Source organism: Bombus vosnesenskii, unplaced genomic scaffold (genome assembly GCF_011952255.1).
Source record: "Bombus vosnesenskii isolate JDL3184/JDL3185 unplaced genomic scaffold, Bvos_JDL3184-5_v1.1 scf7180000016261, whole genome shotgun sequence".
NCBI classification, from domain to species: Eukaryota; Metazoa; Arthropoda; class Insecta; order Hymenoptera; family Apidae; genus Bombus; species Bombus vosnesenskii.
The window spans coordinates 4,024,269-4,050,160 of NW_022884330.1; the positions used below are offsets into that span (position 1 = coordinate 4,024,269).

The window sequence follows — 25,892 nt, forward strand, 5'->3', positions numbered from 1 at the left end:
CACGAGAGTCAGTCGTTTCTATACATCCCAAGACGTAATGTGATATAAACGTATTTCGTGTAATAATATTTATCAATAATATACCAAGTCAATTATTCATCATCGCATTGGCGTTATGACAAACATTTGTTACGTGAATCAACGTACAATCATAAGACATAAAATAAGTAATATACAAATTGTTTTAAATAATGCAATAAAACCAGCAGAAGATTATCTATTGCATTCTAAATCAAACAGATTCAACCGTGATTGAACGAGATATTCCTTACACGAGACGTTAGTTTTGTATTAGTTTTTGACAATTACAATTTCCTTAAACCTGTTATTATTATTATAATACTGCAAGAAAAAGATAAACGATACAACCAAGAAGTAAATTTTCAAGCTATCCTCTTATCACTTCTCATTATTCGTATATTATCTATGTTATTTCTTAGAGATTTTCACACTTGACGCGCGGTAAAAACAGCTGTATCTGAAAAGCGGGAAGAGCATACAAGCGAGATATAAATACAGTTCGTTAGACGAACATGTCTATTGTAACATGAACTATTATTATCGCACATTCGTGGCGCTTAAATGCAAATGCTAAAAGGAAACGTACTCTAAGTGAAACAAATAAATGCATGTGTACATGTTCATGTATGTTATGCGAATGTACATACACGTATTTATTCATTCACACATATATCTCTTAAACAGTCAATTGTCAGAAGAAATTATAAATTTTTGTGCCAATGTATGTGGTCTTAAAAAACGAAGAACGAGACTCGTAGGTTGAATTTCTTAAAACCAAAAGCATCGACACTATCACTCTGGCTCGTTCATTTAGAATTTGCTATGACATTTTCCAGTCTGATGATGGTAATCAGTTTTTACAGTTTGATCGAATTATATTTAAGAAAAAGATTAATATTTCGTAAAAATATTTAGTATCGGCGCCTTCGTTTCTTTGTTTCAGATATAGTCGATATTAAATATTCATATAAAAACGGACAATGTTGCTTGAATAATCGTAGCTTGAATTAACATCGTTCGGTTTCTTTACGAAGTCTTTGTAATATAATTGTTGTATCACTGTATACAATGTGGACTAGATTTACGATCTACAGGATAAGGGACGCTTAACGCTTCATTTTCTTTTCGCCTTTCACATTTATAAAATCAGCATCATGATCTCTTAGCGAACTGGCCACGCCTTTTAATTAAAAAGTTTGCGGATCATTGGTATACAAAATATTTTTTCTACCTCTTAATTACACAATACAATAGGCATATCAATCATTATATGCTGTATATAAATTGGTGGTATATAAAATATTCTTCGATCATACAAATGTTAGAATGAAGATTTTAGAATGATACTCTTCCCATATTGAATGAACATGTAAATATAATCTTTTCAGTTCTGTATTATGAAACATACATATATGAATAGTAAAATTATTTTTTACAATAATATTGAAAAAATACAAATACGTATATTTAATATTAAATGAGAATTTTCATCATCATGGTATAAATATAAAAATTACTATTAGGATTACAAATATAAACGAATACAAAATTTATTAGTATAATTTCACTGAACAAATTTGAAAAGATTAGTTATTACGAGATAAAAAAGCTTATTACATCGGCTGTAAGATAGTATATATTTAAAAATGTTAAATATATATATTCAATCGAAATCTTTAATTTATACTACTGACTATATAATGAATTATATTTTCGAATTACATATATTTTTATCTCTTTTATGTGAATGGAAATGCGTTCATGTTGAGGTAGCGTATCCAATATTGTGTGTTTAAAGACGAATGATCTCAATACTTGGTCCCATTTCGAAATCAGAATTTATAATAATTTCGAAGTAAATATAGTATATGTTAAATATCAATGAAATATAATCCGATGTCGTTAAGATTAAAGTGAAACAAAAATCAATATGTAATGTAAAATATTGGAAAAATAATCTTCCTTAAAAAGTACAACTATTTAAACCTACTTAAAATACCTAACATAATGATAAAGTATCGTTATGAAAAATTGATTATAAATGAGAATGAAAATCGTAGCTCAACGAAAGGCTATATGTACATATTATATGTTGAGGAATCAACGTATTGATCTAATTTCATTTTTAGCTCTGCTATTGATAAAATTATATTTATATTGTATATAGGATGGAACGGCAATCGTAATACAACAGGGTAGGCGGTGATTCTACATGAAAAGATAAGAAGAAAATTTGGTATAACATCTTTTCATTCGAGGCTTCGTTTTTGAGAAAATTGAGCTTCAAAATTTGACATGTATAATTAAATTTGGCTAATTCCGGACTAAAGAAGAGTAAATAATCAACAGGGGTTCAAAACTACATTTGAAAATAAAGTAACAATGACTAGATTGGAGTAAACAATCAGCAGGATGTTATTATACAAAAATGAAAAATAACATTTTTCCTTTAAAAGCCTTATTTTCAAAAAAATAAAATTTGAACACGTTGAAGACTGGTGTGATGTGTACGTATATATATAATATAAAACACATGTTCAAATTTTATATATATATTTTCGACTTATTTTTTCACCTGGATCGCCACCTGCTCCGTTGTACTACCATCTCACCCTATATGTATACAATTTTATTAATAACATACATCAATTCACTCTATCTTTTCTCTTCATCATCCATTTTTAATTGTATTAAATCTATATCAAGTGTTGTGCAGGCGACAGACTTTCCAACGGATTTTCTATTTTCGTAATAATGAAAATTTAATAACTAACTTATATATGAACAAAAAAGATGATCGAATAGAATACAATTTGATTAGAGACAATCACGTGGACGTCAATGTCTGCCCGGTTACAGGAACCTTGTAGTTTAACTGAAACGTTTCCCATACTTGAGACATGAGTATCTAAATATGTCTAAAAATTATCATCGGCATAGTAGGTGTGTAAAAATACCATCATCGGAGATAATAAAATATCAATAAATTTCGTTTGAACGAAAAAAGGGACTTAAGCCTTACCAAATCACTAACTTTTTAAGCAATATGATTTTGATTTCTCATATTATAATATTATGTATATGTATATTTAAATGTATGAATTGATATCATGCTCGAATACAAGGAAACTTATTTGAGGCAGTTAAAATAATAATGAACAATTTACAAAAATAAAACTACTATTCTTAAATCAATCAATAACATTAATATCTCAATTTTAAGTGCTTCAAGCTTTAAATACATATGTGTATTGGTAATAACTATTAATATATGTCTGTCATAAGAAAAAAGTTAAACAAGTATTTTTCTAAACGACTAAAAATATATAAAAAGTTAATCGTAAATCTGTAAATGTGAATAATGTAAAGAATGTCATCTGCCTCAAAATATAAATTTAATAAAATAAAATAAAACAGCCTAAATGACATTGGCATTGTACTCAGCGATCAATTGTAACGTAGATATTAGAGCCAATTTCGAAGTATGGCATTGCAAGCGAACAATTCGAACTTGAAAACAGAAGTTAGTTACAAATTGGTCGTACAAGGCTTTTACTATAATTGCTGGCAAGGTACGGACTGAGGTGGTAGAGCCGGTGGCAATGGTGCATTCTCTTCGTGAATCATCACAAGTTTACCGTATTTCACCATTCTCCTTCTATGTTTTTGCTGTAAACAAGATCTTGTTTTTTATTATCAGATTTAAGAAAAGATCTTGTGCTAGTTTATGTTTTCTTTTTTTTTTTTACAAAATATTTTACTATAAAATCGATAGTAGTACGATATCAAATCTTAATATTTAACGTAAGGACTTAAAATTTATATTTTACCTGTGACATTGTGCCAGCCGTCCAACTTCCGCTGCTGCTTCCACTGTCACTACCACTAGAAGTAATCCCATCTTCGAGAACAAGCTTCGTTTCGAACCCCTCGACCTCTAAGTCCAAATAAAGCTGACCCAATTGATCGTTAACCAAAAGGGGTTGATTGAAATTTTTTAAGGCATCCATGTCTGCTTGAAGTACTTCGTTCAGAGTTTTGGGATGTATTTGATACTCGTATATTAATTCTGGAGTTAATTGAACACCTTCGAGCCACGGTGGCTCTTTTCTTCGCTTACCATAATGTTGCTTCATCATACTCTCCTATGAATAAATTTATTATTTATTAAAATTAACGTGACTGAAACTTTTTGTGACTGAATTTTGTTAGATAATAATCAAGACTATTAGCTACCTCTGGTAAATATTCCGTTGGCTTTTGATCTGGATTGCAGCTGCTATCACTGCTCTTATATAGGAAACTACTGTAAAAACTCGACGAGCTCGATTCGTCTACGGAGTAGTCGTTTTGTTTGTGGATCTTTTGGTTCACTGGCGTTGGTGCATCCACTAAGCTCGAGCAACCTCCGTCATTGCTCACGCAAGAAGAGAATAATTCACCGGGTGATAGTACCTAATTATCATTAAATGTTTCACATATCCGTAAACCAATTAAAAAATCAAGTATAAAAATGTTGATTTACTTTTTTAGAAGATTCTGACATAGCCATACTGCTACCCGGTTCAGCTTTTACGCTTGTTGCTTGGCTCGCTGGACGTTTTCGATCGGAGCATTTGTTCATTATAGACTGATTATTTTCACGCGTGACTGATGTTTGTTCGGGAATCAAGAATGGTCTGTACATCATGCCCGCTGACGGGGCACCTATTACTGGAGGATAAATGACACCGGCCATCGCCGTCGTCACATATGAAACTGGCACAAACACTAAAAATTAGTTTTGATATTTCAAACTTTAATTATTATTTAAGAATTCTCCCTTAAAAATTAATTTATTCAAATAAATACATACTATAAGGATTTGGTTGTGGGGGTTGCATTGAATGAGGCGGACTAAGTTTCTCTTGTAGAGATGATAAAACTGCAGGATCATTAGTTTGTGGTACGGGAATATAATACACTGGTATCATTGGCGGCAGTATTGGTACTCTGGGTATTGCTTGTGAATTCGTGCTGAAATTAGAGAATTCAATGAATTAGAGAAATCAATATTTCATGCGGTATCCTATAAAAATATTAACTACTGTTAAATAAATAAGAAAAAGCAATGGATGCTATGAGCAAAATGTTATGAATATGTTTTTACATTACGTACTTGAATAATACGAGATCGTTATCAATAAATTAGATATAATATTAATCGCTCGGAAAGTTCATTCCGATTTTGAAGAAATTTAATCGACATAAAAAATCATGTTGAAAATGAGAAAAGCTCTGCAAGGATGAAATATACAAGTTGCATGAAGGATGGAGAAAGAGTGTGGAACAAAATAGCACTTATATAATTCAATAAATGTATATCGGATAGAAATGTAAATCGAAACGAACTTGCTGACCTTTTGAATTTTTTCAATTACTCCAAAAAATATGCAGGATTTCGGGCTATTTGCTTGTCAGAGCATCCTCAAAGACAATCGATTACCCTTCTTTTATATTACTTTTCTTTAATATATATTTCTTTTTTAATGAAAAAAACACTCACTTTTGTGGCACATTGTGTGGTTGAGCAGGTGAGGCAGGGGGCACAGTAACCGATAAAGGTTGCCACAAATTGATGTTGGCACCTTTTTGAATTACGGTAGATTGATCGACGCTCATGCTTGTAACTGTCGTCGTGACATTCGTAGGGAATTGACCCGCGGTACTTGTTCTTGACACCTCGTCATGCTTTGAAACCTAATAAAATATAATCGAACGGGTTTAAACGTTTCTTCCTCGCCAAAAGTCATGAACTCAACATTATGTGTATTTATTGTTGAGTTACTAACTTTAAAACTGTCTCCTTCCCAGCTATGGCTTCCGCTTCTCTTAACTCCATGACCTTGACTAATAAAATGCATGTTCGTGTCCGTCGACATTTTCTCGGTGGTTTTTATTCGGGAATCCTTCAATTTGTCGCTGGCCTTAATGCTAGATCGAAGTTCCCGATGCTTCTGCATCATTAACTTTTCCATATCCTCATTGTGACGATTGAGCAACGACTCTGTCAACGTTGGAGGTTTGAAACTTTCCGTGCTAGTTGTATTCGACGTATTGCCTCTACTCGCTGAGCTTGTTTGATTGTTCGAACCACTGCTTAGATTTTCTGCGCTACCACTGCCGCTCCCACCGCTTCCGTTTATCGGTGACATGCATTTTCTCACTAATTATGCGATAATATATATATATATTAGTATGTTAAATTTATTCTAATTCTGGAGGGAAGATCATTTATGAAAATCATAAATGTACGCCGTTTAAAATCTTATTTGATGATAAATATTGTTAATAATACTCAATATCGTATATTTTATAATTTATAAATTTTTTAAAAATTGGTCAAAGTTGATAACGTCTTTACGTTCAAAAACTTCAATAGTGTGAAGTCTTACGATGAAAACTCAACTCACCTGCTGAATTCGGGCTTGTCTTTTCACCTTCATCGTTGCTGGAATTAATATTCTCTTCATCACTGCCATACATGGTGGCAACCGGTGGCTTACTCTTAAAAAATCTTTCAATATTTTCGTTGTAGTTGAGCTGATTGTAACTTGGTGGTGTCTCAGTGGACGATTTACTGTCGTAGTACTCGCGATGGGGCGAAATCTCACCAAGCATCACGCTGTCGTGCTCCTGTAACAAGGGATTGCGTGATCCCTTCACAAGTATATTGTAGCGACTTAAAAAAAGTTGTCATTTGATTTCGGCACTGTCAATTGTTTTGCAAATTTGCGTTGCATTAAACCCGCGTCGCAGGGAGGAAGCTTTCATTTTTGTTAGATGTTTTGCCCAGTTATACGAGTTGCTATAATTTGTGCAAGTAATTTGTTTGTACTATGTAAGTCGCTCAGCAATCTTGCTACCGCAAAAATGCAATATTTACAGCGCACGAGCGAGCGACTAATCGACCAACTAATATTTCTCCAGCTCTGTAACACCGTTAGTTGCCTTACAATCGACCAATTTTCTTCCGTTCTACTTCTTCTTAAATCTTCTACTTCTTCTAGACCAGTCATCGTTCATACATTCATACATACTTTCATACATACTCGTTCAACAATCCGCTAATTTTTTAAATTCCCGTTAGACATACGAAAGATTTAAAATGAAGATTAAGGCGAGAAATTTCGAAAAATTCGCGTGTCGCTGATGAAATAAAGTGAAATAATCTATACAAAGTAAATCTGTATAAAATGAAATGATCTATACACGTACTTTTATATCTTTCGTTCTATCGATAACACCCTGTGAAATAATAGTTACTAACGATGGAAACGAAATTCAATCGAAGGAACATTGGAAGGAGCAGCGAGAATAAGAAATGCAGAATCTGTGCGGCAGCGGGAGGTGATGATGAGGCACGTGTTGTAAGGCTATGAGAAGGTGAAAACGGAAGAAGACGTGGAAATAGTATTAGGAGCAAAGGAAATAGAAATACATACTGAGAAGGACAGAGAAGTCGAGGGAGAGTGAAAGAAGGGGAAAGGAAAAATTGAGGAAAACAGTAAGAAACAGAAACTAACGAAAGGCAGAAAGCAATATGGAATACCGAGAGGAAGCCAATAAAAGGAAGAACAGTATAAGGAAGAGAAAGAGAGAGAAAAGGAAGGAATTGAACAGAGCAACAGGTGTTATGTAATATGTAAATGTAGAAATATGCTATGCTTTACTCACAGTCATAGTTTACATATAGGCGAAGTATATAATACATATAGGGTATGAGTGAAAGCGTAGATGGAGATGGATGAACAAAGAGGGTGAGAGTACGAAAGGTAAGCGGAGAAGATAAGAGATAGATGTAAAGCTGGAGGACCATCCTAAGCCACTAGACGAGTATATGTACAATGAATAAAATAAGTAAAATAATAGATAATAATTAATAACGAGAGTTAACCAGTACTGTCATCGGAACTTTCAAAATATTGACATCACTCTTGCACACCTTTAATGTATACTCTCTTCCATTCTCGCTTTCTCATATTGCCTCGTTAGTTTCAAAACCTTGTAAGTGAAGAGATACACTGGAACTTTATTCACGAGTGTGGTACTGCAATAAATTTATAGATGCACTTATAGCCTTTAACGTTAACGTATCTCAATTGTTTCTCGAATACATGAAACTGAACTTTTCAAATCCCGTACGTGATACCCTCTACGTACGGTCTATGAAATTGTTAATCGGTAAATCGATGAATAACAACAGTTACACTTAACGCTAGGATACGATAAAGAGGCAAGAGAAGGGATATAACTCAGTTGTTCGATTGACGATACAATTCATAAAATGGTAAAGAATGTTTTAGCGCAGAAGAGAATTCCTTGATACATAGAAAAAGAAAGAAACGTTTCATTATTCGATAAAAAGATACTCGAGAAGAAGAAGGGCATCGTCTAGAAATTGCAAAGGAACTAAACGATGCTTCGACGATAAGAACAGAAAACAAGATTGATCGAAGACAAACAATTTCTTGGCCAGCAAAATAAGTACATAATGGAAAGATCAAGAAGAAATAATAATATCAAGCAGCAATAGAAATTACTAATGGTTCCTCTAAAAGAAAAATAGAAAATAAAAAAATTTGTATGTGATAGATAGAAGATGACACGTTAAAAATTTTGCTAAAAATTCGAGATCAACGTATATAACGTAACAAATTGCCTTCTTTCTCTTTGTTCTTTTTTTTTTATTTTGTTGCCCTTGTCCATTTTCCATTGATCAATAACCAAATGCTATGCCGCCGAAAAACGGAAGCAATTAGCTACTATATGATACTAAACTGTTGCAATCGAGGTTGGTTTATAAAAGGCTTGGCGTTTTTACCAAATACATACGAATAGTAATATTGAATGAAAAGAAAGTAAATAGACTTACCAACAACGTGCCTACAAGGTTTTGAAATTGACGCTATCCTTCACCGGACCTACGCAAGTTTCATTTTGCCCTCCGTCTGTGTCAATGTACAAAACAATTTGATAGATTTTTCCTTATCGATCGTTTTGTTGATCGTTTGCTGGTACATTTTTTCTGTTTTTACTTACGACTAGCCACATTATGCATTATAATAGCAGAATGCATGAATGCAGATGTGGATGAACCCTAACTCGTAAAAGTTGATTTTTTTAGCATTACTTTAAGTTAAACATCCGGTTAAACTTGTCACCAGGCTGTAAAATTTTTAATCAGTTGTTTCTTACTCACCTTGCACCTTAGTTTCCAAATAAAAAATTCTAGGACATATCGTTCAGAAGCAGCGAGAATCTCATCATTTAGAAAAACGTGTTTTCTGTTTCAGATTCGTAAGGGTCAGAAAATTTAGAGAAAATGTTATCGAATAACAGATCTCGGAATGTTTTGAAGTTTTGATCTTTTGTTCTTTTCTTTTGAATTCCTCGTATTATTATCAATATAAATTTTACGTTGCTTCGTGGAAAGACATATCAACATAGAACTTCTTCTATTAATAGCCCTTCACCTAACTCTTTGTATTCTACTTACACCATACATTCTCGATCGAATCAGCCGAGGAAAAAAAGAAATTTAGCAAAAGACATCCAAACTTGATTAAAAGGAACACCTCAGGAAAGCCTCATAAAACGCGATTTACTAAAATTAAAGCCTATCGTTGGATATATATGAGAAATTTCTTCTTTTCTTGGTTCTGTCGATACTGGCGACAAATATTCGGTACAAGGCATTCGTTTTGTATTTTCTTCTTTGTTTTATACAATAATTATAATATCGCGTAAGATTTGAAGCAAATGAAAATAGTTAAAGCAATCTATGGAAAGGTAGTCTATACATAGTAGTATAGTATAGTAAAAGTTACTCATAAAACATGAGACTTGGACTAAACTGAAGTAAAAAGGGAAATAGAGAGACATGACATTTTAGGAAAGTAAGAAAATAATAACGAAGACTATGTTGTACCAAAATACTATCGTACGATTCGTGAAACCATTGGGCAACACGAACGATGCGTATTAGACATGATTTAAGGAAAATACCCTCAACGTTGAACCGTTATAAGAGGAACGCGGGTAATATTACAATTACTGTAAATATACTTGTAGTATACCACCATAGCGCGTTACAGCGTATTATTAGCAAAATAGGTAAGTGTCGGCGATACTAAAACGTAGCTAATAGTCACCGAAAAACTCCTGTCGTCGGTAGCGAGCACATCTTTCCCAAGACCGGGCGTCCTCGTCTCTTGTAGCAGATTTTCCATGAAGGACGCAAGGTCCTTGCACCTCTTTGACACATCAAGCTCGGTTATATCTGACTTTCTTTGGATGTTCTGCGCAGACGTACGATAGAACAAAAGAGAAAAAATTGGGGAATGAGCGAACTTATTAGTTGGGATTAAAATTTCATGGGAACAATTATGCGGCTGTGAACGTTTTACTGTTTGTCTGTGTGTCTCGTTATCCTTCTTAAATGCATTTATTTATTCGATGTCGCATTGCCCTTCAGAAAGAAAAAGAGGGACACAGAGAAAACAGGAATTAATTCTCTAATAGTCTCCTGTTCTTTGCTTTCTAATATTACAACTTTGCTTAATAATTTGGACAAGTACTTAAGCTCCTAATCGAAAGCAAAGGATAAATAATATTGTCATATAAAGTGTAGACAATGCGAATTTTTATTTATAATAATCTTTATATCGCTATGAAAGAACGTGTATAATTTATATGTGGTTTGTTTTGTTGGCGTATAAATAAAAACTTGATCGACCATAAGGGTGATTGCTACGTTTACCTTATCGAACAATATCACGATCTAGACAAATTGCGCTAACTATATCACTGGTGCAGCATGAATCATTGAGAGAAGACATACCTCGTCAAGAAGTGTACGTATCTCTCCTTGTATGATCTTGGCCTCTTTTAGCACCTCCTCGCTAATATTAGCCAATTGACCGTACTCGGTTGCGCATGGCAAGCGAAAGATATCAGGATTTGCTGGACCTTTCAGTACCCTGTGTTGACCTACGACAAACTCTAGTTTTTTCGTCCAGGGATTGATAAAGGACGACCACTCTGTTTCGAGGACGACGTAGCCTCCGTTCTGCACTCCGAACCTGTAGGGTTTCGATCTGAAGGAGGCACCTTCGAGCTTGATCACCTGTTCAACGACATGTGTATAAATATGAATAATCGAAGGAATAGGGATTTTTATACGTCGTTCGACGTTTGTTTGTCGGGACTCGCTTACGCTTGCACTTTTTCTGCGGATTACATTTTTTTTTCTTTTACACTATTATTCTGTTTTTGTCTCAAGCGTATACTCGATCGAAACCTAAAAATTTGCTTTTTTTCTGGTGCACATGCTCACAGTCTCATAGATGTCTTTGATGAAGGGCAGATCCTCGGGATGGTAGAAGTCGAATAGCGAACGGCCAACCATATCCTGAGGTAGATAGCCAAAGTATTGGACTACGTCGGGATCGACATGAGATAGGTAGCAGGTCGCAGTATGGCGGGTCGTGAATACCGAAGATATTATCGTTTCTTCTGGCGCTGCGGATAATGATAACAAGAAGGTCAGAGTCATTCTCTCTTTTGTCAAGTGCTTCCTTCATGATGAAAGCTTTAATCTTTATGGTACGCAATCGAACCAACTTTGGCTCGTTGACAAATCTGTACGAACACTTGTGCACTCTACCTATGTAAGCGTGAAATAATATTCTAACAATGTGCGAAGCGACGTACGATTTCGATATTATGTTTATGAATTTCGAACAGACTTGTCAGAAGGATTTAAAAGAAGTTTCGAAATGACATTCTAAGTCACGAGTAAATTGTACTTAAGGCAAAATCTGCATCTAACAAAAGTGTTGATATTGATACAAGAAAATGATAAAGAGGCAAATAAAATGGATTAATTCTCAATATAATTTCCATCTATCGTCGATAAGAAGTTAATACAAACAATTTCCAGAATAGGCTGATAAGGGCAAACATCTTTGATTTCCCTTCCCTTAATTTTGTTTCATTGCTAGTAAATTTTTATACCGAAAACGTACACGAATAGAAACAGAAAGAGGAATACGATATTATAGCAAATTAGATCGCAATTAAAGTATTCTTCATCTCTTTCTTTCTTATTGTCTTTTCTCTCTTCTTTTTTAGATTAAAATACGGTGAATAAAGAAACATCACTACGTGTTTATCAAACAAAAAATGAATTTTTATCTATTCTATGGAAAATGATCGATGCGTTGTTATTCTTGTTCTTTGTTTCCGCTTCTTAAATGAATACTCGAAACAGTGGTCTCCAAACTGAACGAAAACGAAAAATTGGCCAGATGATTAAAAAAACGAATAAATAAAAAGACGACAAGGATGAGAGACTATCAAAATCGTCACGATCCTCGAATAAATATTTCTAATTTAAGAAAAATTACCTTCTGCTTAAGGCACGTCGCCGTGGAAACCACCGAGTCATATTTTATCATCGAGAAGATTAGACTGAAGAAACGACTCGACTATTATTTCTCATACATATTATTCACGAATCGATAAACCTTATACGTGGATTTAGAGATCATTGAAAATTCCTTATTCTTATTATTTTTATTTAAAACAAACTATGTATCGAATCTTTTTTGTCAGTCGACTCTCCTCGAAGACCTTCAATCGTACTACCTTTATATGCAGAATGAACAGGTTGGGCAGTAACCACCAGGAACATTGCTTTGTGTTGCTGTTCAGTAGCACGGTCTCGAAAATCCCTGAACGATAAGGTCAAGTGAAACGGAAGGTAGAAATTCGACCTCGCCGCCTTATGCTGATCAATGGACTGGTGAATGACCGATTTCGTAAACTTTCGTAACCCGCAGAATAAACTTGCCCTTCTACCGTTAATACCTATGAGTACAATAATAAAACAAATAAATAAAATAATAAACCAAGATATATAATAGATATTTATAGATGTCTATAAAAAAATTTTATAACATATTTTAATGCGAGAAAAATTAGATAAAAGTTCAATAAGAATTATTAAGTCACGTTCTTCGTAGTCTAGTTTTATCTTTCATTCAAAATTATAATTCCTTTTATGAAAAAGTTTCATTAAGCAAATTTGATGTAATACCTTTCGGTCTATCTTCTTGAGGCGACACTATACTGCTTGAAATCTGATCGGCCAGTGTAGCCTTATCCTTGGGGTGTACATAGTCAATGAAAGATCGGCCAATCCATGCGTCCTTGGGGTATCCTAGAGCTGTGCATATCGAGGGAGTCGTATACAACACGAGGCCATCATGCATCGAAATCACCGCGCAAAATCCCTCCTATATAGGATATACAATATGAAACTGTTGACTTCTATTTACGTCAGATCGATGCTAGTAGATTTATCCATAAAATAATTGATTAACACGTAGATGACACCTGAATCTATGTCATCAAGATAGTCTTCACATAAAACACCTTTTTCGATATCCCTGTTTCTCTTTTTTTTTTAATCTAAATTACGTAGCTTGTAGAGTGAACTCGTCGCTACTTTTTCCTCGATTCTTGTTCATATTCTTTCCTATGATCTTTACCAACAGTTACATGCAAATTATGCGATGGAATTACCATAGGATATTTTACATGCAGTACCTTAATAGTACTTTCAATTGGTCACTTTCGAACGCTATATGCATAGAGAAAAGAGTTGTATTTCACCAAAGAATATAATTTTTATTCGTTTAAAAAAATTCCAAATGATCGAAGATATAAATTAAATAAAAGCAAAAGAAATTCCATGACATAAAGAAATATATAGTTCTTTTGATAGAATATATAATATAGTAAGTATATTTAAAATTTGATTAGTGAACCTTCACCCAACAAACCAAACCCATTACTGGCGTTGAAAGAAAGCTACTTGTTAACGTAAGTATTAAGAAGAAAAAAGGAAATGTACTATTTCTAAAGAGATTTAATAGTTTCACTATAAAGCCACTAGAAAGTCGTTTTGCTAGCCGCAGTTGTAAATCTCCTTTCTCCATGCATAATATCACGGAAACCTCGCGACAATGGTGTACCACTATGTTACATCATCGTATACAAAAAGCCATACCAAATTGCAATAATTAAGGAAAAAAAAATGTTCTAATGTATCGATATAGGTAACAATCGGGTTAAGATTAATATATAGATATGTATATAATATTAGGTGGCAGGATGCTTTTGCGAGTATACCCGATCCTGCACCTCCCTAAGAAGAAGCCCCTCGATCGACCACGACCGAGCGAGTCTCGATTGACATAATTATTGTTTCTCTCTACGTGTCCTTCTACCACAGTTAACTAATTAGGAGAAATCTGTTTCCTCGTTGCTTTTTAATGAATACTAACATTGGCTTGAGAGGCGGAATCATCCAGAGGATTCGTACGAGAAGCAAGTCCTACTTCCACATCTGTGACGTTATCGCCGTTGTGCTCGCCGGGATCCGTTGCATCCACCAATTCTATGGCTACTTCTTCTTGTATACATCCAACAAAAATTCTCGTCGTTATATTCTGTTCTTCTTGGACATACCTGCCCATGTTTTCTAATAGAACATGGATTCTTTATACCCATTTAACATCTGTCAAGTTTTCAACAACGTTTCATGGACGTCCCTTTTATCGTTTTAACAATGGATAAACACGGAGATGTTTCTCGTTGCGTGATGGCTTTAATTTTGGAGGGCTATTTTAAATTTAGAATTCTAGGAGATGCTTTAAACGTGTGGGCGAAGGAAGGCAGTAACCAAGAAACGTAGCTGCTGTACGGATCTCCTTGGATACTCCCTGACAACGTTATTTAGGGAAAGAGAATGTCTTTGATGATGAAAGAAACTAATTGAAATTAAATCGAAAATATTTGGAGGCGTCCAAGAAACGTGTAAGACATGACCTATTGCATGGGTAATGAATTAATGAAGGATAGGAGATAGCAATGTTTCCTTAGTCCAACAGGACAAAAATTCCGCGACAACGTTTCGTAATACGAGAAGAAGTAACGAATCAACAGCTCGACATCGTTCTTGAAAGAAAGAAATAAAAAGGAATTCAACTTCGAGCTCTATAACACACCAAGCTGATACCAAGGCAATTTTTACCTCTCGACTCTCGTTTTTTACCTCGTTTATCGAGCGACTGTTAATGAAATCTAATTTTTTAAATCATCCATAGTGTCGTTAAATTCATTCGCGACGTTATTGCAAATCGGTCGCTTCGTGTTTGGACGTCAACATGCCCCACATTGTTCAATTTTTAAACGACACATTTATCAAAGATTGTACAATACATTGTACTTAGCTATCCCTCGTGCAACGAACTAACAAACGAGCATCGTGATTACGAAACGGATCTATTCTCGCGTTGAAACATGTCGTATTGCAGGACACGTCGCAGGCTCGTAACCAGTAAATCAGGTCCAAGCTCGTAACGACCGATGAAAAAAGCCTACGTAAGAATTGGTTATTCGAGAAGTGGATTATTAAAAATTATGTAAATAATTACGTAAATCATAGACGTTTCTCGATGTTATATAAAGCTCGGTTCAGTTGTGAGTGCTACTGTGGCTGGACCAAACGGAGAGCTCGACAGCACCTGCCTTTTGTTCACGGATAGTACCGAGTGATTATATAAAACCAGTATAAGGAGAAATTATATATAAATACATATATAATCTCAATGCTTAAAATATTTTAGGACTACTATTCTATCCGACAGCTGTCCTCCGTCGAAGGGGCACGCATGTATACCAAGTGATGCTTATATCACTGTAGTTAGGCTATTCAAGGAACTATTTACAGCCTTGTAATTAGAAATACGTTATATATCGTTTATACGTTGCTATCGTTTATCATTTCAATTCATAACGCGAAAGATAGTATCTTCCAACGTTGTTACTATTTATGTCTCTTACATTTACTAAAGGACTCGTTGTACAAGTAGCGATACTGGCGCGGGAAGGTTGCTATGACGAAAAAGGATCAATATTTTACCACGTAAGTGAGTTAGAAACGGGTTGCTCTTTTCAAGGTTTTGTTCACGCTGGGCAGAGCTGAGATTAATTGCCAGGGTAACAACAACAGCCATTACTCTATTGTGTGACTATTTTATTTAAACACAAGCTACGTAAAACTCTCGTTTAAAAAGGTTCAGGACAATCGATGCTAACCGAGTGTCCCCGAATTCGAAGCAGACGAATCCTTCAGATCCATTGAATCTCTCTTTTGTCCAAACTGAAACGCGAACTTGTAGGAGCTGACCAAGTAAAAACGGGACGTTCAAGACCGTTTCAACTTTGAACAAAAGAAGATGCAATTGACCGTTTCAGATTCAATGTCTGACGGACTAAGGGAACCATGGAGATGGACGTAAAGAAGGAAGAATGGTCATTCGAAGTCTTTGGCTATGAAGTAAGCGAAACCTAATTGAAGGGAAAAGTGCACGAAACCAAATAACGTTGCGCAAAATTGTCGATCTTCTTTCTACTTCACCGAGAAAAATTGATTCGTGTTTCACGTATAGCTTTTAATTATAATTATCAACGATCTTACAGTTCTGCGTTAAATCGATTTCTATCAATGTTTAATCTTAACCGTGAAACTAGAAGGAGGAAATTGTATTCGATAGAGTCTGCAGTAGTACGAAAAAATAGTTAGACGGACGATAAGAATTTGATATTTGTTCCTCCTCCTGTGATACCGATCACATAAATCAATGATTACACGTCTCCAACGACTAAGCTACCTTATAAACGAAGAGATTCTAGGAATCGTACAGTTAACGTGCACTTGTTCCCGCAAATTTTGTATTACAACCAACCTGATTTTTTTTCAAGTATTGGCTTCGTTGGGACGGTGACGTTATATGACACAGCCTCTGGCGGTGTGCCGGCACTTTTCAGGATAATATCTGCCTCAGCGTTAACAGCCAAAATCGTCTTCGACTTCTTCTTCTTGTATTCTTTATCCTTTCTTTTGCTGATTGGCTGCGGTAGTGCTTCATTGCTATATTCATATGGACGTTACATGTACAGATGGAAAAAAGTATCTAATCTTAATCTAGCGAACAGATCCAAAAATTAGTAAAGACGTAACGTAATTTTAGGAAATGGTCAAACGCGGCATTTTGTAAAAACTTCGTGTCATCGAAGAATATAATGTATTTTCTACGACATTACCTAACCATGTTTAAGGGTGTGATAACAAGGGAAAGAGTGACTTACTTTCGTTAACTTACGAATAAAGCAATCGCGATCGATAAAATGAAGCGAGTAGATCGACCTGTAATACAATATACGCATACATCGCGTAAAAAAAAAAGTAAGAATCAAACAACGACTCGCGACTCGTAGTTAAAGTAAGTTTCATATTTCCAGCAGAGTTTTCATATGGTGACATAGTAAAATTCATTGATCTTATCGTGATGTTTATTCGACTATTTTTATTGCGCAATCTTATCGAAATATCCTTAAGCAATCTGAAATAGAACATTCTCATGTGTTTTGTGATGATAACGCGATATTGGTAACGTTGATATACGGCATATGCTTTCAATACGACGCTAATTATAGATATGCGTTCTAAAAATAAGTTTATTTCCCGCTGAGTCAACAAATAAGGAATCCACTGGGCACGCGTGCGAACATGAGCTCCAGGTTCATTTATTACTTTAACAGTTGCTTCATCAAAGAGAATGTTGTTATTCTAAACGACCGTGATAAGCATAACTAGATTTATAGTATTGTTACGTGTTGTGGGAGTGGAATGATACAAAAATAGACTAGATTGCCGAGAAACTTTCTCCAGGAAAACCATTTGCAACAAAAATACAATACGTAACAAATGCTTTAGGTCATCAAATAGTGATTGCATTCGTTACGCAACAAAGAGAAAGTGCATTTCTCTAACGATAAACCTTTCAAGCTTTCTCCGAGATTAGGTTGGCCATTTAGTGTTTATATTTCCTAGTTCGATATTAAAGCTTGAGAAGGCCAATATATTCGAATAGCTTTGATTAAAACAATAGAAAGAATACGTACTTTGAATTTATATTACAATGATCATAGAAATAAAATTAAGATAATTGCATGCTAATACCTTGTGAACTAAAAAATATAAAAACATTCGTTATTATTCATCTTAATATTGTTCTTTAATGACCGAAAGTGATATTATCTGTTTCCTTTAATCAGGATTAGTCACAAATCGATACAAAGCAGGAAATTTATTAATATAATTTGAAATACATTATGCAATAGGATATCCTTTAATTGTACTCTCCCTCTCTCTCTCTCTCTCTTTCTCTCTCAAGAGACCTCTCTCGCCTCTCATAATATCACCTCTCATAATACGTATTTCCAGCATGAAAGAGCAATTACAAAAACATCGTTACAAATATAAATTAATTTCCAGTAACATCTGTTCCTTTGTGATCAAATATAGTTATTCGCAAGGGTTGATTTAAATTACCAAATATATGTCCATTCTACTCGAAGCAACAGAAAAGCATTCGCGGTAATTAACCTTGACCCTTGCAAGTTATGTAGAGAATTATATGAGGTATATTCTGTGAATTGTGCGCGGCAAGCGACGACGCATTCTCGTACTATTGTATCTCGTACTCGTTCGAGGAGTGCTTGTTGCACCGTCAGAGACCAATAAATATGAAACGATGCAAGGCATGTCACTCTGCTCTTCAAATATTTCGAATCAAGCAAACAGTAATACTTTTCACGTCGGATGACACGGCGTAATCAGCTTGCTTAAATTGCTCAATCGCTGTTTTCCTTACGGAGTTTTCGCGTCAAGAAATGAAAAGAGAGAGAAAAAAAAAAAGGAACGAATTCTATACGAGACGAAGAAAACCACGGAACGTTGTCGTCGATCGGTGAGGTTTAAATGAAACAGGAACGACGTTACAGTTTGATATGTAAATTCAAAGCATCATTGTCTTTTTATTTTCTCTACCTCTTATTATATCTGACGAATAATCAGAAATAGACTTGTTTTAACTGTAATTTATAGACCCGGTGATGATTTATTATTGCAATGGCGCGGCCTATCCAGATTATGCAATAATACGTGGGGATACTTCATGCCACGTAGGCGACGCCAATGGCGACGTCGTAGGCACGTGGCAGGGCACATGCACCAGTGTTTACAGCTGCAAATAACAAGGTTTGTGTGCGCTTTCTCGTAACTGAATGTAATCATTCTCTTACACGTACATGAATACGATAGTAAAAATCCACATTGCTGGGCGCGTATGCGCGCTGTGTCACCTTCACAATCGCGATAATTATAGAACAACCGTGTTCAGCTGTATGAACATACCAGGAGTACAAATCTGTCAATAATTTTTTCTGATGTACCATTATATGACTTTAATTATAGGGAAAGGGGAAGAATAAAATTTAAAACAAAAATTGACTAGATGACTCGTCACAATAGCGCCAAGTGACATAGACACAGACATCGAAATTTAGACGTTTCTTCGATTGTAATTATACAGAAGAAAATGATGGAAAAAGTTGTGTTGGCTTCTCTAATTTCACTATTGCTTTTGATTTTCAGGATGAATAATTCGCAAATGTTAATGACGTTCGTTCTAAGGTGTTCATGTACTCAAGCGAATAATCTAATTGGCAAACTCACGTTAGCATGCAACGTCTATTCAGTCTTGTTGATTACGGCGGTTATATACACGCCACAACCACTAATTTTAACTTAGACAGCTATTTTCCTTCTTTAATTATAAATAGACATTTTTCGATAATTGAATAATACGTGTATGTACTTTTCGTTTTTCCAATATCAGATACTTTTTCCATAAACGCCTGGGACACGTTATACTAAATATCTTCTTTAACTACAGTGAAGTGCTTCCGCGTGTTGTAAGTTCATGTATTTTTCATTCGACGTACAATTATTGGAGATAACTACACAAAGTAGTACCGTAATATTGCACGACTACAATTAGCAGTGTCTTGCGTATATTTCATTTGTAAGTACCAAAAAAAAAAAAAAAAAAATAATGGTAGACACTTGCTTTAAATTGTTTTTTATTGAAAGTTCATACAGCACTGAGGAACAAGAATTACCTTCCACTGGATACTTTACTCTTATTCTTTACTAGCTGAAGTTGTAATGATTTATCAATTGCTTATAAATACGACATATTGATATTTCACGCATAATCGCAAGATCCTTACGATCATAAATACTTTCACTTGCCATCAGTGGCCAATAGGTATCTCTGTGTTTTTTGAGGATAATGTTTTGGGGAAAAAATTTTTGTAAGAGTCAACCGAGTCATCGCGATAGCTTCTATCTTTGAACTACCGATAATACTAAAGAAACTTAAACAATATATTACCTGGATCCAAATGTCGAGGGGCGCCTACCGCAATAACCGCTACTTTCGGAGCGGTTACTGTTTCTTGAGATTGAGCTGCCACTACTGCAACAGAAATGAGTAAACGTTATTTAACATTATTTAGTGAATCCCTGTGTTACTAGTATAAAACAAAAATGATATTTTTAGATGAGTTTATCGTAATATGGCTTACGTACGTAATGTAGTCACGTTAACGTCTGACGATTAATCGACCAAACTACTGTATATGCTTATTCACCGCGCTAGGTCTGACCTTGACTATCCGTTACTACTGAACGCGCTCGCGTATTGAAATAATCTTTAAATCGATAGCTTACCAAGCTTTCCGTGCGATTATTAAACTTGAAAAACGTCAAATATATTAGCGTCTTAATGTTTTGCAATATTGTAAGTTTAACGAATAACATATTCAACAGATTATTCTTTCAATGTTTCATGGCATTTAAAATTGAAAAAGAAAATGATCGTAAGTACCGAAGCTTTATGAATTTATGTTGCTCGATTACGAAACTTACGCTTTTCATCGAACTCTTGTAAGATTCATTTGTTATAATTTGCTCCTCCGTAACTAGATCCACGTGTAACGCTGGAACCTAGAATACGCGCCTTCCGATAAGAGTTGCACCGTCCTTAGAAACAGTATCCTCGACAAATTAACTCACCTACCATGAGAACAGACTGAAAAACTTGCTGAACAAACGAAAAATCGTGCGTAAGCTTGATCTGGTTCGTATCGAGAAAAAAGAATTACTATCCTCCGATTCTCTCTGTTTCACTGGCAAATTGGTACAGAGGTGGATAGAAGCTGATTGCAGCAGAGGTTCATTTCTCGAACGATAGAAACGGCCTCGGCCCATTGGCCAATTAAACCGGTGTCAAGAAAGTCACGCGATTCGCTGGCACAAAATCTCTGAAACCAGTTATGGAATGGAAAAAAAAGGACCGATCACATGTTCGGCAAACGTGACCACCACAATCGGCCCTTACGTCGGAGTCTTTCTGGCCTTTCACTGTCCTCATTATTTCCCAGGGAACGAGCACGGGGCTCCTACATTTGTTGCACCTCGTTCGGTAGGAAAAATTATTGCATAAGGTCTGTTTCACGCTCGTGGCCCCGTGACTAGAACTGTCGAACGGGACCGTGATCCGGCTATCGATTTTATTCGAAGTTCTGACACGAATAATCCCAAGGAAACGTTGTATTAACGAGATATAAAATCTAACAAAACATAGAATTCGCGATTATAATTAATCTCTAACTACAGACGTCTACATTTTATCCGTTACGTATCATTTCTAAGATTATTTGACAAATTCTATTTCTGTTAAATTTTTGTGTTGTAAAAATTAATGACTATTTTAAATACTGGAATTTTTAGACTTCAACGCAAAATTACGGTAATAGAATAAAAATTCAGACTCCTCTCAGGGATTCGTCGCGCTATTCTGGCGACGTATTTTTAGAATGTTTTTAAATCTAATGAAAAGCCCTATTAATTTTTCTAGTGATATAATACTTTCATATTGACGTAGGGAATGGTGCTATTATGCAATTAAAACAACAAACTGGTAAATACGTTGAATCAGCATATGGTGCAACATTCGCTTCGCCAGAGGAACATCACGTTTCACTCTTCATCAGGTACCTGCAGCGTGTACAATTTTACTTGATAAGCAACACGTGAGAATTCAGAATCTATAATTATGCGCTGGTATCAATCACTTGAGTAGCATCAATAGCCGAGTCGCCCACGATGTCGTTCTTTGTTATTATAGGGGATCGCCATTAACTGTTACATCGACGATGGTTAATTAAAAAAACAAAGCTTGAAATACAACGTGCATATTGAACCAAGCGAGGTTCCCTTAAAACAAATTTTTTTAAAACATCAAATATACAACTTTCGTATGCAATTATCGTCTATATTAAAGACAAGGTTTGTAAGGTTTGTAATTTACTTTGAGGTTTCTTATCAAATTATAATCTGATTGCTCTTGCCATTTTAGATCAATAAAATTTTTATGATGCAATAAAATCATAACAATTGCTTTGATTAAATATAAAAAAATTCGATCATCAAACATCAGTAAAAAGCCTCTTGGTTTATAATTTCTTCGATATTGCATCTTATTTCGTAAGGTTCTCGAGATTGGTACCATCGTGGAAAGTATTTCAGTCAGACGTTAACTTTCGTTAACGTAGCAATCAGCGATCTTGCGTACGCTTTGCATTCGTTCGACCTGTTTTCATCGGGTTTCTCAACCCGAGCTTAGATGTTTAAATGCGAACGTGGAAATGCAAGCGGCATGTTTCGCCGAGAAACTAGTTAGCCTTAACCGTCGTGTTCGAGTTTCTATCCTTCTTGTTCGCCATGCTTTTCGTCTGCCTCTCACCTACATCATCGACAAAGCGTGTCAATGCCAAGAATCCTGTGCTAACGTACAACTACATAGAGACTGGATATCCTAGCGATCCTAATGGTGAATATCCTACAGCTAAGTTTACAACGACGAGCAATTGTTCGCAAACTCGTGTCTGTCAGTGTAGATTTAGCCTAAGATATCTCATAAATTTTCAATTTGTTTAATTCGTGAATTATCACAATGATTTTGTCAGAGATCAACCACTTATGTATGCCTGCAAGATACCCACGTGAAATTCATGCGCAAGTAAAAGTCTTTTCTCGAATACTAAGGATATTAAGGAAACAAAATCTATCAACGAGCTGAGAAGTTCAATTGAGTCTGACGAAACAGTCATCCAGCGATTAAGAGATCAGGGGTCAAACTTTACGGGTCCAATAATCTGATCAATCAATTCTATTCCTTGTCATCACTGATGGATCCAGAGCGGCGATCGCCCCTCAAGAATAAAAGAATATAAAAATATTATACCACATTCTGAAAAACTTGTTAGATATATAATTAATATTAATTTATTAATTTAATTATTTAGGCTATATACAGTATCGAATAGAGATATTGAAATGTAAGTTACAAGTAAATTTTTAATCTTGGAAAAGAAAATTTAAAAATGTACTTGCATACTTTTACACATTCCGCTGCCCTCGCCGAAGAAAGGCTCCATCACTGCTTGTCATGAACAAAATTTGCGCTTGTAATTTTTATTTCGATACAAGTTTCAGAAGAATGATCGTGTCTACTCAGATGATCAAGATGCGTAGGCAGTGGTAATTCTTAGTAGTAAGTACAAAACTTTGAGATATACAATTTATCAAGACGAATTGAAGAAACCAATTGATCAGTCAATCGATTAATTCGTTTTCTTTAGTATATATACAATATACTTCATAAGTACACAATCTAAGTCTTATGGTTCGATATTAAACATCAATCACATGGGACATAAGAAAATTAAGTTGTAGGGATTTCATCGCCTTCACAAATGCAAATCGTTATGAAACTCTCTTACATCTTTTGTAAGGTCTCCGAACGCGATAAAAAATCGCAAAACATCTGACATATCGAAACCTGCATTTTCCAATCGATCCAATGATTTATAGTTCATCTCCGGCTTGGATTTTCCAAACGTTTAATCAAACATTTACTTTTACTATCTTTGTACATTCATTTATAAAATAAAGCGCAGTCATGTATACATATATTGCACAAATTGAGATTACACAAGATTTCGACTGATCGATTACAGGAATGTAACAGAAATCGGCAAATGGAAAATAAAAAAAAAAAAGACGAGAGAAAGCAAAAAAAGGGATTATGCTTCATCAAGAGAATACGTGAGATATTTCTGTATTAGTTAAATCTGTATTAAAATAGCAGGTCAATTAAATTGGTTGCAATTAAACAGCATTCATTAATTAAGATCTGATAAACGTTTATTAAACGTCTGCATGTAGATTGCACAAGATGAACATAATAGAATAATGATGTATTAATTATGCTCGATAAAAATTTATATAGCTTTTTGCCTTCATCGCTTGCGTTCTATTAACGTTGATGTTATTTATGCATATTAGTTATTTACATTAATTCCTATCTGTTCTTTTTCCTAAAGAATAAATACGCTTTGTATACGATTTATTACATAAATATTAACAAAATCATTTACAATTATTTAATGTACCGATATCAGAATGTATTTTAAACGATACGATAAAATGGAAGTTTTATAATATGTTTTTTAATACCGAATAAACTAATAATTTTCAAGATTATTCTTCTATCTTATGATTAGACCCTTTTAGTTGCCAAAACTACTGTACCGTTTATTATTTCAAATAAAAATTAGCCAGGTAGTATAAGAATACATTAATACATTTAATATACATATTAATATACATTTCTGGTATTGGTATCATGTCAAAAAAGTGGGAAATCTTACAGTTCGCACTTTACGTTAATATCTATGATTATTAAAATTTGGTATTGTAAGAATATGAATTGTAAAAATGTAATTTTACCTGAAATATCCACCGACTCGTCTTTTTCTTATAGACGTATCATTGGAATAACGTATAATGAGTTGATCGACTAATATAACGCATAGTTCATATTTGAAATTCATGGCGCTATATTCAAATCAATGCTTGCGAAATGAAACAAATTCAGCGCACTTCGAAAAGTATAGACAAACAATTAAAAAATTCGATACATACCTACGTTGCGACTGACTGTTGCTACAAGTATTGGAATATCCGGAATCCGACACCTTAGCATTTTCAGTGGATACTTCTTCCATCGTTCTCTTCTAAGGGTAGCGTTTCTTTTAGACGATATCCGTTAGGTCACAACACTGCTGCTAAATTAAATGAACTCGATGTTCACGCGTCATTTCTATATTTCGTGGCAGTAAAAGTGTTAAGAACTGATAAAGAAATAAGCGAAGGCAAATTGCTCGTATTTGTACGAACAAAAGGGAATAAGTTTTTTCTGTTTAATGTATCGCATTCACCATTAATAATTAAATTAAGAATAACGCACCATTTGATTGGTTATAAAAAATCAGTAAATAGAGAAATAAGCTTTCACTAATTTTCAGTTGGTTTCACAATAATATAATAAACACCACGATGCGTTCTAGACGACGATGTCTATGAAGACTGAACTGAACCATACATTACATATCTACCGCGCGGAGCGACTGTTCCGCATCATGCTGCACGTTCGGTAACACGTGAGTTGTTATCCCTCCCAGCCTACTGTTAACCTATATCGATGCAAAACGTGCCCCACTTAAACCTCTCGAACGACGAACGCGATTAAAATATGTAATCTGCTACCCCACGACTTTTACGCTTGATTCCAGCGCAGTTTAATGGCGCGAAAATCATTTCTTATGTACTATTGCGACACCTGCTGACAACTTTATTCCATAATATCTTCCGATTTAAATTTAAGGCGATAGATCATATTCGAGAATCGATTAAAAATAACATAACGTACTCCTTTTTTATA

General features: G+C 34.7%; 1 protein-coding gene across 8 annotated transcripts; it reads right to left on the reverse strand.

Annotated features, from left to right (window-relative positions):
• Positions 1-1,540: 1,540 nt before the first annotated feature.
• Positions 1,541-25,594, reverse strand: LOC117241840 (period circadian protein). 8 transcript variants are annotated; one of them, XM_033508015.1, is made up of 18 exons: positions 25,419-25,593; positions 25,094-25,233; positions 20,436-20,519; positions 16,881-17,065; positions 14,415-14,611; positions 13,163-13,361; positions 12,712-12,933; positions 11,399-11,583; positions 10,904-11,188; positions 10,215-10,361; positions 6,474-6,720; positions 5,853-6,226; positions 5,567-5,760; positions 4,877-5,037; positions 4,547-4,791; positions 4,258-4,476; positions 3,852-4,166; positions 1,541-3,690 (listed from the first exon to the last, which is right to left on the reverse strand). In XM_033508015.1, exons 2-18 carry the CDS (start codon positions 25,174-25,176, stop codon positions 3,577-3,579), a joined length of 3,456 nt encoding a protein of 1,151 aa, XP_033363906.1. In that variant the 5' UTR covers positions 25,177-25,233; positions 25,419-25,593; the 3' UTR covers positions 1,541-3,576. The 8 variants fall into 8 exon arrangements, with proteins under 8 accessions (XP_033363906.1, XP_033363907.1, XP_033363909.1 ...); XM_033508016.1 differs by having other exon boundaries at positions 4,547-4,779; positions 25,094-25,594; XM_033508018.1 differs by having other exon boundaries at positions 14,415-14,542; positions 25,094-25,593.
• Between the last annotated feature and the right edge of the window lie 298 nt (positions 25,595-25,892).